The sequence below is a fragment of the Cyclospora cayetanensis genome, unplaced genomic scaffold (assembly GCF_002999335.1).
Source record: "Cyclospora cayetanensis isolate NF1_C8 unplaced genomic scaffold, CcayRef3 CcayRef3_contig_63, whole genome shotgun sequence".
Taxonomy (NCBI): domain Eukaryota; phylum Apicomplexa; class Conoidasida; order Eucoccidiorida; family Eimeriidae; genus Cyclospora; species Cyclospora cayetanensis.
The window spans coordinates 97800-110576 of NW_020312624.1; the positions used below are offsets into that span (position 1 = coordinate 97800).

General features: G+C 51.9%; 1 protein-coding gene across 1 annotated transcript; it reads left to right on the plus strand.

Annotated features, from left to right (window-relative positions):
* The first annotated feature begins 208 nt into the window (after positions 1–208).
* Positions 209–6373, plus strand: LOC34619694. Its single transcript, XM_026335251.1, has 12 exons — positions 209–425; positions 1130–1590; positions 2455–2586; positions 2985–3133; positions 3299–3352; positions 3765–3939; positions 4118–4207; positions 4472–4556; positions 4878–4938; positions 5039–5138; positions 5447–6005; positions 6060–6373. The coding sequence occupies exons 1-12, from the start codon at positions 209–211 to the stop codon at positions 6371–6373; spliced, it is 2397 nt and encodes a 798-aa protein (XP_026191036.1).
* Positions 6374–12777: the final 6404 nt, after the last annotated feature.

The following is a 12777-nucleotide window of genomic DNA, read 5'->3' on the forward strand; positions in this document are numbered from 1 at the left end:
CGCCTCTTTCCCTCTCTGCCCTCATTGCAGGTGCTCGAGATCTGAATCTTTTGAGGGCCCCCGCGCCTCGCTGGGTGTGCGTGCCCTTCTCGAGGGGGCCCCCCAAGGGCGCAGCATGCCCTGCTGCTGCCTGCTATGAGTAACAGGGGCCCCCAGGAACTCCGGCAGCAGCAGCACCACCACCATCACCACCAACCCCACCCTCAAGATGGTGTTGGTAACCCCCGAATCGTTCACCAGGGAGGCGTACGGCCCCGCCACTCGCAGCAGCCAGAAAGAGCATCTGCCCGTGTTGCTGATCAGCGCCTGCACTGTAGATGCTCTGTGCTGCAGTCATATGCTGCAAGTGCACTTCTGGTCCCGTAGCTACTTCACCGACAAACAAAATGCAAGAGGCGTTGCCGTTGATCTCCTCTTCGTTCGCAGTAAGGCCTGCGCTGCCGCCAAACTGAAACTCTTCCTCCCTCTGCTGCAACTAACGGCGTCTTTTGTGTGTTCCCACTTTAGCACCTCTAACAGATCAAGCGCCTCTTCTCTCGTCACCCTTCTTGCCGCGTTTCATCAGGCCACATTTGCAAGGGCTGCCCCTGCAGCAGCTCTCAAAGAATGGCGCTGTTTGCAAGCAATAGCGGCTTCACCCTGGCTGCTCCTCTTTTATTTGGCTGAAGCTCCTCTAGCTGCCATGCATATCCCAACAACTGGCAAAACCCAGCTCCTCTCTCTATCTGTTCATCTGTCTATTTTCATCTCTTTGTTTGTCTTTCTCTTTGTTTATCTTTCTGTCACCCTGGCGGCTGCTCTTTTATTTGGCTAAAAGCTCCTCTAGCCACCAGGCATATCCCCAAAACGGGCAAAATCCAGCTCCTCTCTCTATCTGTTCATCTGCCTATATTCATCGCGCTGTTTTCTTTCTCTTTGTTTATCTTTCTCTTTGTTTATCTTTCTCTTTGTTTATCTTTCTCTTTGTCTATCTTTCTCTTTGTCTATCTTTCTCTTTGTTTATCTTTCTGTCTGTTTAGGTATCTATCTATCTCTCTCTATCCGTCTCTCTATTTATTTTTCTGTCTCTGTACTTATCTGTATTTATCTGTGTGTGCGCCTTATGCCGGTCTTCGCGTATCGCCTGCAGGCGCTGCGGATGTCTTGTCGTGGCTCGATAGGCAGGTGGAAGTCTCGGAAGGGGCAAGCGCCCCTCTAACACCTGTTTTTCTCGCACACGACAGTGCCAGAGGAAGTCTTGCTCGTAGCCGCCTACCGTATTACGAGCGAATATTCCTCCTTGGACTGGGAGCTTTCCCCGATGAAGCAGCCCCTCCTGGTTCTGCTGGCGGCATGTGCTCGCGACTGTATGCAGCTTTGACGGATGTTCTCTTGATGAGGTCACCTCAGGCGCGCGCTGTTGCGGAAGTTTTGGAAAGCCACGGCTTTGCCTTTCCCAGAGTCACTCCCGAGGAGGCTTTGAAGCTCATTCCTTCGGATGTGAAAGGAAAAGTCGAAGTCGAAATCGCAGACAGAGTGAAAAGCCTCCGGCGGAACATAAGGATTGTGGTGCTGGATGCGATGAGGCCGGTGCATCCCGCGCTTCTACGAGTATGCTGATGCTGTTTTTGCTGAGCCTTCCGCTGATGATGCTCTTGTTCTTGCTGATGATGCTCTTGTTCTTGCTAAGGATGATCTTCTTGCTCTTCCTGATGATGCTGTTCTTCCTCCTGTTCTTGCTGATGATGATGCTCTTGCTCCTAGTCATGCTACAAATGCTGTTCTTGCTGTTGGTCTTGCTCATGATGATGTTATTGCTCCTGTTCTTGCTAAAAATGCTGTTCTTGCTCTTGTTCCTGTTCTTGTTCTTGCTGATGATGCTGTTCTTGCTGATGCTCATGGTGTTGTTGTTACTGTTTTTTTGCTGATGCTCTTGCTTTTCTTGTTGATTGCTGATGTTGCTGCTGATGTCCTCGTTGATGCTGCTCTTATTGCTGTCGTTGCTGTTGTTCTTGTTGATGGATGCTGTTATCATGGCTGATGCTGATGCTCTTGTTGATGCTGCTCTTGCTGTTTTCGCTGATGCCGTTGTTCTTGCTGATGCTATTCCTGTTGACGCTTATGCTGGTTTTGCTGTTTTTGCTGGTGCTGCTCTTGACCCTTCATCTCCTGCTGCTGTCGCTGATGCTGTTCTTGTGCCACTATCCCTCCTGCTGCTGCAACGGTGTCTGAAAACGGTTCTGAGGACTGTCTGTGCAATTCTTTTTCGCTCTCCCTCTACCCTTTCCTGCTGGCTACAGAAAAAGAACTTTCTTCATAATGCGTGACGCGCACAGATCCCCTTAGCTCTCCAGGGAGCCGGCGGTTCGTCTTCTGCAATTCGCTAGCTGGCTAGCTGGCTAGCTCGTCGACGGGTTGGCTTTCCATTTTCCTCCCTGCGCGTATCTGCTCCTCATGTATGTATGTGCCCTCTAGGAGGAATGGTGGCTACTTTTGGTGGAAGACAATGAGATCGAGGCACTGGAAGCTGCAGTTTCTCAAATAGAAGCTGGAGCTCCTAGCAGAGGCCTCTACCTTGCGAAACCTTCCGCGCTGCTTCTTGCTGCGGTATGCGAAAGTGCATGCCTGGTTTCAACGTATCTCCTTGGAAGAATCTTCTTTCTTCTTGCTCTCTTCCTCCTTTCTCTATCCTCGCTTTCTCTGTTGAGGCCAGAGTAATACTGGTGGTAGTGTGATGTGAGCGCCGCGTAGCACTGCAGGCGCTGCTTCGTGCGTAGGCTACTGTCTTTACGTGAAATGAAACGTGTACGTGTGTGTGGTGCATATACAGTGGCTGTTGTGTATGCGTGTATGTGTATATGCGGAAATGTGTTGTGTATGTGTATATGTGTATGTGTGTTATGTAAGTGTGTATGTGTTTTATGTATGTATGTGTATGTGTTACGTATGTGTGTATGTGTTATGTATGTGTTATGAATGTGTTATGTATGTGTGTATATTTGTAGGCCTTGAATCCGTTGTATCCAATTGAAGGCAGTATCTACGCCTTTATGGGGGCAATCTCCTCTGCAGCATTCCTGCAGTTGGGGTTTACCACCAGCGACGAATATAACGACTGGATTCTCGCAGTTCGCTCTGTGGATGCCTCTTCATTGTCAGTGCGATGGCCGTGACAGCGTGCGAGTTGCGAATTCGGGGAATCTCCTCCTGTGTTGAGTTTGCGTCTGCGTTTGAAGCAGCGCTTTTCCGAGTCGTGGTTTTATGGGATCTTCTTCTCCTCCTTTCTGCCTCGTGCATTGGCGTTCGTGTGTGCATGCAGCCCCTTTATTGAAGACGATGCCAACGCCGGTCTGCTGCCTCTCCTGAGAAACGGGTAGGATAGAGGGACAGCAGGGAGGCAGGATGTGGGGGGAGGGAGGCTGCGAAAAGACGAGACAAGACGTTTTCCGTTTCTCTCTCCCCTTCTCAGAGGTTGTTGCCAGTGCATGGGGTGTTGTTTCTGCCGCGATAGTGTGCAGCGGAGGCTGCGCATGCCGGCAGAGAGGGTGTTGTTTGGCTCTTCTATTTGTGGGGTACACATGCGGCTTGCCTGTTCACCCGTAAAAACAGCAGCAGGGACGTATTTCTGCGCCTCTTTACGATTGCCGCACCCCTACGCTCGCTGCCCCCTCCCCTGTGTCTCGCTCGATGAGGATCTCATCTGTCACACACGCCTCTGCTGGCGTGCCTGAAAACTGCTGCAGCTGCTGCGCATCCATGCCTGCCTGCCTGCCTGCTGCTTGCAGCTGTCTTGAAGAATCGCTGCGTCTCTCGCCTGACGTGCTTGTCAAATCGGCAGTTCAAGAAGGCTCAGTTGGAGCTCCCTGGCGCCAGCGGCTGCAGCAGCTCACCAACAAGCTCCGCGTGAGCTGTGGTATCGAGTGTACTGGAATGCAGCACTTCTTCAGTGGACTGTCCGCTGTAAGCAGCGCTTGTCTGCTGCTGCTGTTGTGCGCTTGCATGTCTCGAAGAGCTCGTCTCTTCTTGCCTCCTGCTGCTGCAACGGCAGTAAAAAGCCTGCTGCTGCTCCTCCTCCTCCGAGTGCTCGGCTTGCGCGCACAAGTTCTATCGAAGCCTTTTTTCTGCCTTGTCTCCCCAGAAGCAGCAGCAAACAGTCTTCGGATACCTGCGGCAGCACTTGTCTCTTCCAGATCGCCTCTGCATCAACTGGATTCGCCATACGGACGACGTAAGACTCGTCGGACCCTTTAGAGCGACAACAGCAGCAGCCAGGCTAGTGAGAAGGGCAACCCCCTTTTCCTGGGAAGAGAAAATGAATCTCTCATTTTGCCTTCTTCTTTTCTAAAGGCCGTATCCGCGTGTCTTCGTACGAAGAGGCAGCGCCCGCTCAATGCGCTAAAGAGGCTTCGAAGGGGGGTCCTTGGTGCCTTCTAGATCGAGGCATGCGTCTCCTTTCCGTTCAGTGCTGTTGCTGCTGCGCCTTCTGCTGCAGACCAAGCACCGCGGAAGCTTTTCCTCCGTACCCAACACAGATGCTGCATGGCTGCTCGCTGCCCTTCTTGTAAAGGCTTGCGCTGGTCAGAATACACGCGCAACAGCAACAGCACCAGCTGGTGCTGTTGTTGTTGTTGCAGAAGGAGGCACACCCCCCAACCCCCAAGCCCTTCCATCCCCCGCCCTCTCAACACACGCAATATAGGAACAGTTTGAGTTCCTAAGAAGAAGTGCTACCACTATCCGGCTCGGTTTTGCAAGTCGTCTTCAGCATCTACGTGTGCTTTATGACAGTGCATCCTCACAAGGAGACACTCTATGACACGCCCCAGAAGCAAGGCTTCACGTCACCTGCGGTGATCAGCATCTCTCTCTATGTGCGTGCTTTCCGAAACTGCACTCAGGAGAAACGCCTCTCCTCGCTGCCAGGAAAAATGCAATTGACGCACTCCAGCTCCTCAAGAGGTACCGCATTTTGGAGCGGCAGCAGCAGCAGCGGAAGTAAGTATTGGGACGCTCGTTGCATCGGGGAAGCGCATGCACGGATGCTGTGATGCGCGTGCAGGCTGACGACAAGTTCTTTAACAGAGAAAGCGGCGGCATTACAGAGTCTTCAGGAGGCGCAGGAAGCCCTTAAGGGACAGTTATCTCGGCTCTTTCTTCAGGTAATAACGCGCTGGTCTTGAAGTCCAGAGTTGAGCTTGTTCAGGAATTTCTCTTGAAAATGTGCTTTTTGAGCGGCCTGTCAGGCAGCGCTGGTACATATATCTGTCTACATTTTATTTCTAATGGTATAGTCTTTATCGTAATCTATCTTCTGAGTACAATTAGTTTATTTAGCGAATAATTAGTTTTTATGAATAATTTCAGCATAATATGCATGTATATGCGTGTGGGTGTGTATATGTATACATACATATGTATATATGTGTATGTGACTGTGTGTGTGTGTGTGATTATTTGCTGTCCGAAGGCTGATTTGATGCGATCGAGTGTCTCCCAGGGGTTGTTGTTTTTATCCCTGAAGCAGCCGCCGGCCTTTGTGTGGTCTTCGCACTACTTGCGTCTTCTGTGTCTTCTGGGGTCGATGCGGCAGAGAGGAAGTTACGCTTCTCGCTGTCTTCCCTGTCTGTTGCTTGTGACTGAAGAAGCGACGTCAAGGGAGGCGGCCTCTCGGGTGCCTGAGGGGTCAAACGAGAGTGGTGCGAAGTGCGTTTTGTATTGCGTGACACCTGGAGCAGACAAGCACTCTCCGGATTTGTTTCCAGGCGTGCTTCAGGCCGTGGAGAGGCTCAGCAGCAGCAGAGGCCCCCCCATGGTTTTTAGAGACTTTCTCGATCCGCATTTGCTGCATATAACTGCTCCCCGCTTAGGGCTGGACGTACAGAAGCAGGCGGGCGTTCTTTATAAGGAGGCTTTGCGGCGGAGAGAGGAGATGGACAATGATGAAGAAGTTTTCGACGGGCTGCCGCAGACTGGAGCGACAGCACAAGGTGAAGCGACTGGGGCCCCTTCGGAGGAATCGCAGGGAAGTTCGACGGAAGAAGAAGACGAGGCAGGAGGCAGTGGAGAAGAAGATGCTGAAGAAGAGGAAGAGGCACCAGAACAGCTGCCGACAGACGAAGAATCCTTCAGCTCAGAAGCTGAAGAAGAGGAAATTTCAGAGGCAAGTGACGACGCTGACAGCTCGAATGGAGAGGTTCACCCTTCGCCCGAGGCACTTCGAAAGAATGGCACACCCGGAGGCCTAAGAAGGCCTAAAGGGAAACGGCCTCGTCGGGCAGCAGGAACAGATAATGAAAATGAAGAGGTGCGTCTTTGTGTTGAGCCGAAGCAAAAGCTTGGGCTTGTTTTTGCCCGTACAGCATGCAGGTGTGCATATATGTTTGTGGCTATGTGAATACGCATGCCTATCAGCGTTTCTCGGCTCGTTTTACCGCTTCCCTGTGCAGGGAATGTGCGTCCAGCACAGCTCCGCATGCAATTACCGTCGTAGAGAAACGCGTGCACTTGTGTTTGCATCCCCTCTGGGGGGTTGCTTGGAGGTTCTGGCTCCCTTTCCGCTGCCGCCGTGCGGCACGGAATCTAAGGGTTCGCCATTTGTTGGTATCATATTCTTCGTTTGCGCAGGCGAACTGCAGCGGCGGAAGCTCTCCCTCCAGTTCATAGCCAGGCAGCATCCCCATCAAGCGTGGGCTATCCCACACTTTCCCCCCAGCGCCACTCATCCCCTCTTGTCGCTTGCCTATGTAGTCATTGACGAGCCTTTGTTGTACAGCTCGTTTGTGAGCTGTATTAGAGGCCAGGCCCCCCTAAACCGTTGGCCGTCTGCTTCATCGTTTGCGCTGGTGGCCTTCAGCGATTGTGCCTTCATCGCACTGTTCCAACTCCTAACTTGTTTTCCCGAAGCGATTACTTACAAGGGTGGACACACCCGCAGGGTGAACCCTGCTTGCCTCTGTGCCGTAGCTCTTCGCAGACGTTTGCTACGCTAGAGCCGATGAAACGCTTTTGCACTAGTCGCTTTTCATGCTCTCTACTCCGCACTTCTAGAAGCTGCACATCCGAGAAGAAATCTCATCCTGTAGTGAAACTTCCAGCTACTGAAGTCTAGCTACACAGCAGTGTTGCACACCGTTTTCGAGCGGCCGAGATCCACGGGGATCACAATGATGACTGCTCACCGCGAAATATACCTTTGAGAGAGAACGCAGTCTGACAACAGGTACATTAAATGCACCAAAAGGACGGAAGTAAGCGAAGGAGCAGAGAGCGCAGCTGTTTTTTATAAACTTGGAGGTGCCGGCGAACCCTCCCTGAAGTAGACTGATAGGAGCGATGTGTCATGAGTACTTCTTAAAAAGCTATTCGTTGGGGCTGGAGATACGAAACGGCTGTAGATCCCTGTCTTCAGTCTTTTGCGCACCAAACTGCATCCAGTAAATTTTCACGATGGACACAAACGTTTGTCTTACACTAGAGTGCCCGGAGGTTATTGAACCTACTTTCTGGGTCGCATTCGTCCATGGCAATAACTCTAAGCGCCACGATCACTGCCTTGCAGGCGGAACACTCCCTTTCCTGTGGTCACCTCAGAAGAATCGGCGGAAAATAGATGAACTTCTGCAATTGCTAGAGATATTTAGCCCTCATTCAGAACTTTATGTCTGCTTCTAAGCCATATCGAAGCCCAATTCTCCCTTGATCTCATGACTGAGAGCTTGAAATACTCTGCTACAAGGTCACCACACCAACGGACTGTTGCGGCCGGATCAATCGAACATGCTGCATTATTTGCACGAAAAGCTGCCTTACTGCTCTACAATGTCAAAGGGATTGTTTTTACATTCGTTTATGCCGTAAACAGGAGGTTCAGATAGACGCCATACATCCGACCGACTTTGAGCCAAGGCGAAGGAACGTTCCCAGAGGCGCCGCCCGAAAGAGGAGCTAATCGGGTAAGCTAGCTGTTGGACAAGAAAAAACGAGCAGGGAACACATCTATCCAGCAGAATTTATCAGCGAATAGGATTTCATGTTGCTTGGGTTGAATTCTCCAGCCCGCCGATCCAACAGCGTGGTGCGGAGGGATGCGGACGTGCTCTCCCTGAAGACCAGTCGTCTCTTCTCCACGATCACCAAGTTCACCTCACAGCAGAGACTTTTAAAAAGTATTTTTAATTTAAGAGGGGTTTTTTCAGGTCAGCAATGTCATTCCGAGTTTGCAGTATGCTTATAGTGCACAGGACGCTCTTTGGTAAAGTCTTGCGTACGCCCTGAGAGCTTGGCTTTTTTCAGCCTCGTTTGCCGACGATTTCACTGCCTTTAAGGAAGTGTTAGCAGAACATTTGAGTGCTTACTTCGTTTTAATTTATTTCAACAGCAGTTTTACTTGGGTTGCCCCCTGGTATCCCGCATTTGTGCTCGGCCCAATCAAGGCCCCCCTAGTTGCGTTCCTTGTCGCCTTATGTCCGCGACTCTTATCATTTTCCACCCGCACAGCAGCTCCGAGAACGCTACGTTTGAACGCGGTTTGATCAAGCAGTGCGTGGTCTCTGCGTGAACGCACCCGTGAGACCTACCAGCACGTCTGCATACATTGAAAGAGCCAGCGCACCAGTCTGCGTAATCCTATTCAATCCTGCATTTTCCGCCCGCAAAAAGGCCGATTCCTGTTAAAGGACACTTCTCCCCTCGCAGGCTTGTCAATTCCGCAGTCGTGGGTTGCTGTACTCGCCAAGTACGGTTGCGTTTGTTCTGGTGTGGCTGGGACACGGAAAGCTTAACGATGGACCCCCAACGCGTCACCAGGTCCAAAAAGCACCCAATAGGGGTGCAGATATTTTACTGAAAAGGGATGTCCCTGCTTATTCTGGCCCTTACGGTCAAGAAGTGCGACCTGGTCGTGGCACCTATGATCCCATACTGGGGAGCTTGCTGTAGAGGTGAGGCTAGACAGGGTGGAAAAGCCATGAGAGCGAGGGAGGGGAGGGGATACGGTACGAGAAAAACAGAAAAATGAAGGGCGAAGGCTGAAGGAGAGTGAGGAAGATCTGGCGGGCTCGTTTTTTGGATGAGACTAAGTGCACGGGAGGGGCGGTGGTGGTGAGGGACACGAGGGGATCGCGAGTAGCCAGACCAAGGCGACAGAGGGAGAGGGGAAGACGGAGTGGGTGAAAACGCAACTAATTGATGGATTCAGGCACTGGCAAGGACACATTGATGGGCATTCCATAGACAGTGACGGTTGAGCCACCATAGAGCCTACAAGCAAAAAATCGGACCTGTACGATTGTTTGGTGCAGCTGGTCGCTGTGAGCGTTACCAGCTTGTGCATAGTATTTCCCATTTACGCCACACAAAAGGCCATGTACGTAGTTGGCCCCAGGACGCTTTAGCTTGAGCGCTTAAACTTGGGGGAGTCCTGCCCGACTTGTCCTATCGATTAAGCCTTCAAGACTTTGTAGAGCCGGGCGTTTCGCACACGACAAACACGAGCAGCACATCGTGATCGGGGACAAGTCTTGCAGTTGCTTATCTGTAAACGAATAAGTGTTGGTATTGATCAGGAACCACGCGAGTTTGATTGGCTTTTCTCGCGGTTTACGGGGAGGCCATGGAAATGGAGTTCCTGGAGCGAACTCCCTTCTTCTTGTCTCGCCTGTTTGCATTTGCGCACAGATGTGTAGTGGATGTGGTGATTGGAGTCTTCGTCTTGCTCGCCAGTGCCACCTGCCAGTGCCTTCAGGCTACTAAGAATTTTTATGGGCAGAAGCTCTGTTTTCTCGGCGGTAGCTCACACGCTGTACAGACTCACGTTGGCTCTTCATCAGCATCCATGTAACTGGGCCCCCTTTATTTTTTGTCCCGCATCCGGTTACTCTATTTCAATCGATAGCTTCCTCTCAAGCTATCTATTCCGTTGGATATATTCTCTCCGCCCTCTGTGCTTCCAGGAGAATGTTGTGAATTTTTCCGATTTAGCTGGTGGCAAGGGGAATTGCACTATTGTGCATGCTGCCCAAAGGCTGAATCTTGACTGGTCATTGTGCGTTCAGTGGCATCGAGGGGACAATCTCTTCTCTGTAGCATGCATGTCAGCCTTGATTCTCCATCCCCTAGAAGTAAGCCGTCACAACAGGATCGTTACCTTCGCTATTTGTCTGGTAGGAACAAAGCAGGAGAATTTGCCAGGCAGGAAGGTGCAAGGGAGGAAAGCAGGGTGCCGGGAGCAGAGGGCGATGGAGTCAGCCAGCAAGTAGTGTGCCAGGCCACGAGTCAGACCAAAAGTCCTACAGCACCAGAGAGGCGGGGGGAGAGGAACGTAGAGTTACGGAAACAAACTCCTCTCTCATAAGGGTTTCAGTTAGCCTGTGCTCGCCCATTATGAAGCATCGTTTTTCGTGCATTCGATTGGACACATATGCATGTCTGTACGCAAACCGGAACACTACTTCGACAATTAAAAAGTTAACTGTGTGCTTCCTTCGGTATCTGGCAAGGCTCCTTCTGATCGCGGCTATTCGCGGCTTATGTGTGTTCTTCTCTTCTAATTCAAAATTTTGCTGGAATGTTGTTAAGTGCTCTTTATTCAGTTGTTTCTTGAGTGTTGGTATATCATGGCGGGTGTTTATTGATGCAGTTAACGACTCCGGCGTCGCTGGTTGGACTTCAAATAACCTCCGCCAGCCTCGCGGCTGCAGCGCAGTGCGTAAACCCCTGGAGACTCTGATGCGTGCAGGGCCATAATGGGCATATAAGATGTCAAAAGAGCACGAGAGATGGCAGATCGAGAGGGGAGGAAGGATGGGCGAAACAGGCAGAGATGGAAAACCAAAGGGGCCTACGCAAGGTTCCGGGGTGAAGGTTAACGCAAAGCGTAAGGGGGACAGAAGAGCATAGGTACAGGATGCGGCACAGGGGTGAGGTGTTGGATATGTATAAATATGTATATGCCACAGGTTGGGTTCGGGTTACATGGAAGCCATAAGAAACAGTCAAGAGCGAAGGCAGCAGTGCTCGAGAGGGAATAAAGAGCAAAGAGGCAGGAACAGGGTTCAGCGAGGGTAGCGACAGCTTGCTCGACAGGTTTTTTATGAAATATTGTCTGGGAGTGCTGGCGAACAAACTATGGATATAGATGCATTACCACCCTGCTGCCCCTACGTCTTCCTTTGGTGGAACATCCTGGATTGTGTGTGTGCTCTTGCGTGCTTGCTTGCTTTGCCTGAGTCAGGGGGCTATCGGTCTCTGCTCTGTTTCTGAGCGGAACTTTAGTGATTGCTGGCCTTCCACTTCGCCTATGGCTTTAGCGTTGGCACGTGCTCCGTAGCAAGTGTTACATTGTAGGGCTGCTCGTCAGCACACCCCTGGCATTTGTATTCTTCGCCCTCGGGCTGGATGATAGCAAGGATTACCTGCGGCTTAAACACAGGAGAGGAAAGAAAGAATCCCTAGAGAATTTACCAAAGCGTTGAGGAGTACTTGTGGGCAGGCCGTTAGCTAAATAAGTTTTAGTGCAAGCTAGTAGTGAGGCGTCCGTCAGGTGACTGTGTGGAGAACGCTCGAGACGAAAGAAACACGGGGAGCAGCGTGGCGCGAGCATCGAGCCTCCTGCACGAGAATGTAGCCGAGTAGAACCCTGCAACGAGCACTAGTGAGATAACTGCCCCCATGCACTCAGATTGCGTCCTTCTAATTACAGAAGTGCCTTCATTGCAGCACGCCTGAGAAACCGACATGTGCATTTAGCGGATATGGGAATGCGGATTTCCCTAGGCGCAGCCGCTAACCCCGTAGCTGGCTCGTGAAGGCATCATGGCTCCGCGATCGACTTTAGCGTGTGCTGCTGCTCCTCAGGCCAGTGAAGTGTACTGAGCATTGTCTGGCACTTATTTCCTGCAGGGGAGGCTTTCCTTGGGGCCCCTCCTCACTGCATGAGCAGACACCTCTTTCTGCCTAAACATGCAGGAAGAAAGAGAAGAGAGAGAGACTAAGGGCGAGCTTTGGTGTTGGGAATGGAGGGTGCAGCACCCTCCCCAGAGTGCTCAAGTAATAGACGTGGCATCTGTAGAGAAGGATTACTCGCTCTTATCAAATGCAAGGGCAGAAGCGGGGGTGCAATGTGGTTGCCTGTTCGGGGTGCCATGGGTGCTGAGGTGATTTGGTGTTCTGCAGGATGTGGCATATGATTTTGTTGAGTGGCTGTTGTGTGACGCGCGCCTTCAACCCCGCTTTCGTCGTGTCTCGGCGCCGAGCCTTGATGTTGGAATCCTCACAAAACGCCTTTGCGTGTGAGAGCCTCTCGGCAAGCAAAAAGCCGACACCTCTCCCCTTGGAGGAACAGGGGGCGCCTTCTCTGCGCGAGGCCCCCATTTGTGCCGTTATCGAGACTATCTCCAAGCCTGGCAACTAGTGTGTACTATTTTTACGCCGTGTCTTGCGCCGCACCCAGCCACGCCTTGAGCTGGCCATGGGCAGCGAGCACGAACACGCATGCAAACGGTGAGGAAGGAAGGTCTGGAGCCAACGCAGTGAAGGTACCCATCCCTCCCCCCCTTTCTCCCCGGCCCCCGCGTATAAGGCGCGCGGAGAGCAGCAGCGCAGGTGGGTGCATGTATGTCTGCCCGTTTGCCTCTCGCTTTCTCTCCATCGATGGTTGCAGCCCCCCGCATGCCGAGAAAGAAACAGCACGTGCCAAACGGCCCCCATGCGGTGCTGACAGTCAGTCAATCGCAACCCCGCAGGCGAGCAGCAGCAGCAGCAGCAGCAGCAGCATTCGACGCCAAGCGCGGCGCTGAGCTC

Bases quoted from the DNA above. Each gene is read 5' to 3' on its own strand.
- LOC34619694 (XM_026335251.1), top strand. From the start codon at position 209: ATGGTGTTGGTAACCCCCGAATCGTTCACCAGGGAGGCGTACGGCCCC. The intron at 3,940-4,117 runs GTAAGCAGCGCT...TTGTCTCCCCAG, and splicing joins TCTTCAGTGGACTGTCCGCT to AAGCAGCAGCAAACAGTCTT. The intron at 6,006-6,059 runs GTTCGACGGAAG...AAGATGCTGAAG, and splicing joins TTCGGAGGAATCGCAGGGAA to AAGAGGAAGAGGCACCAGAA.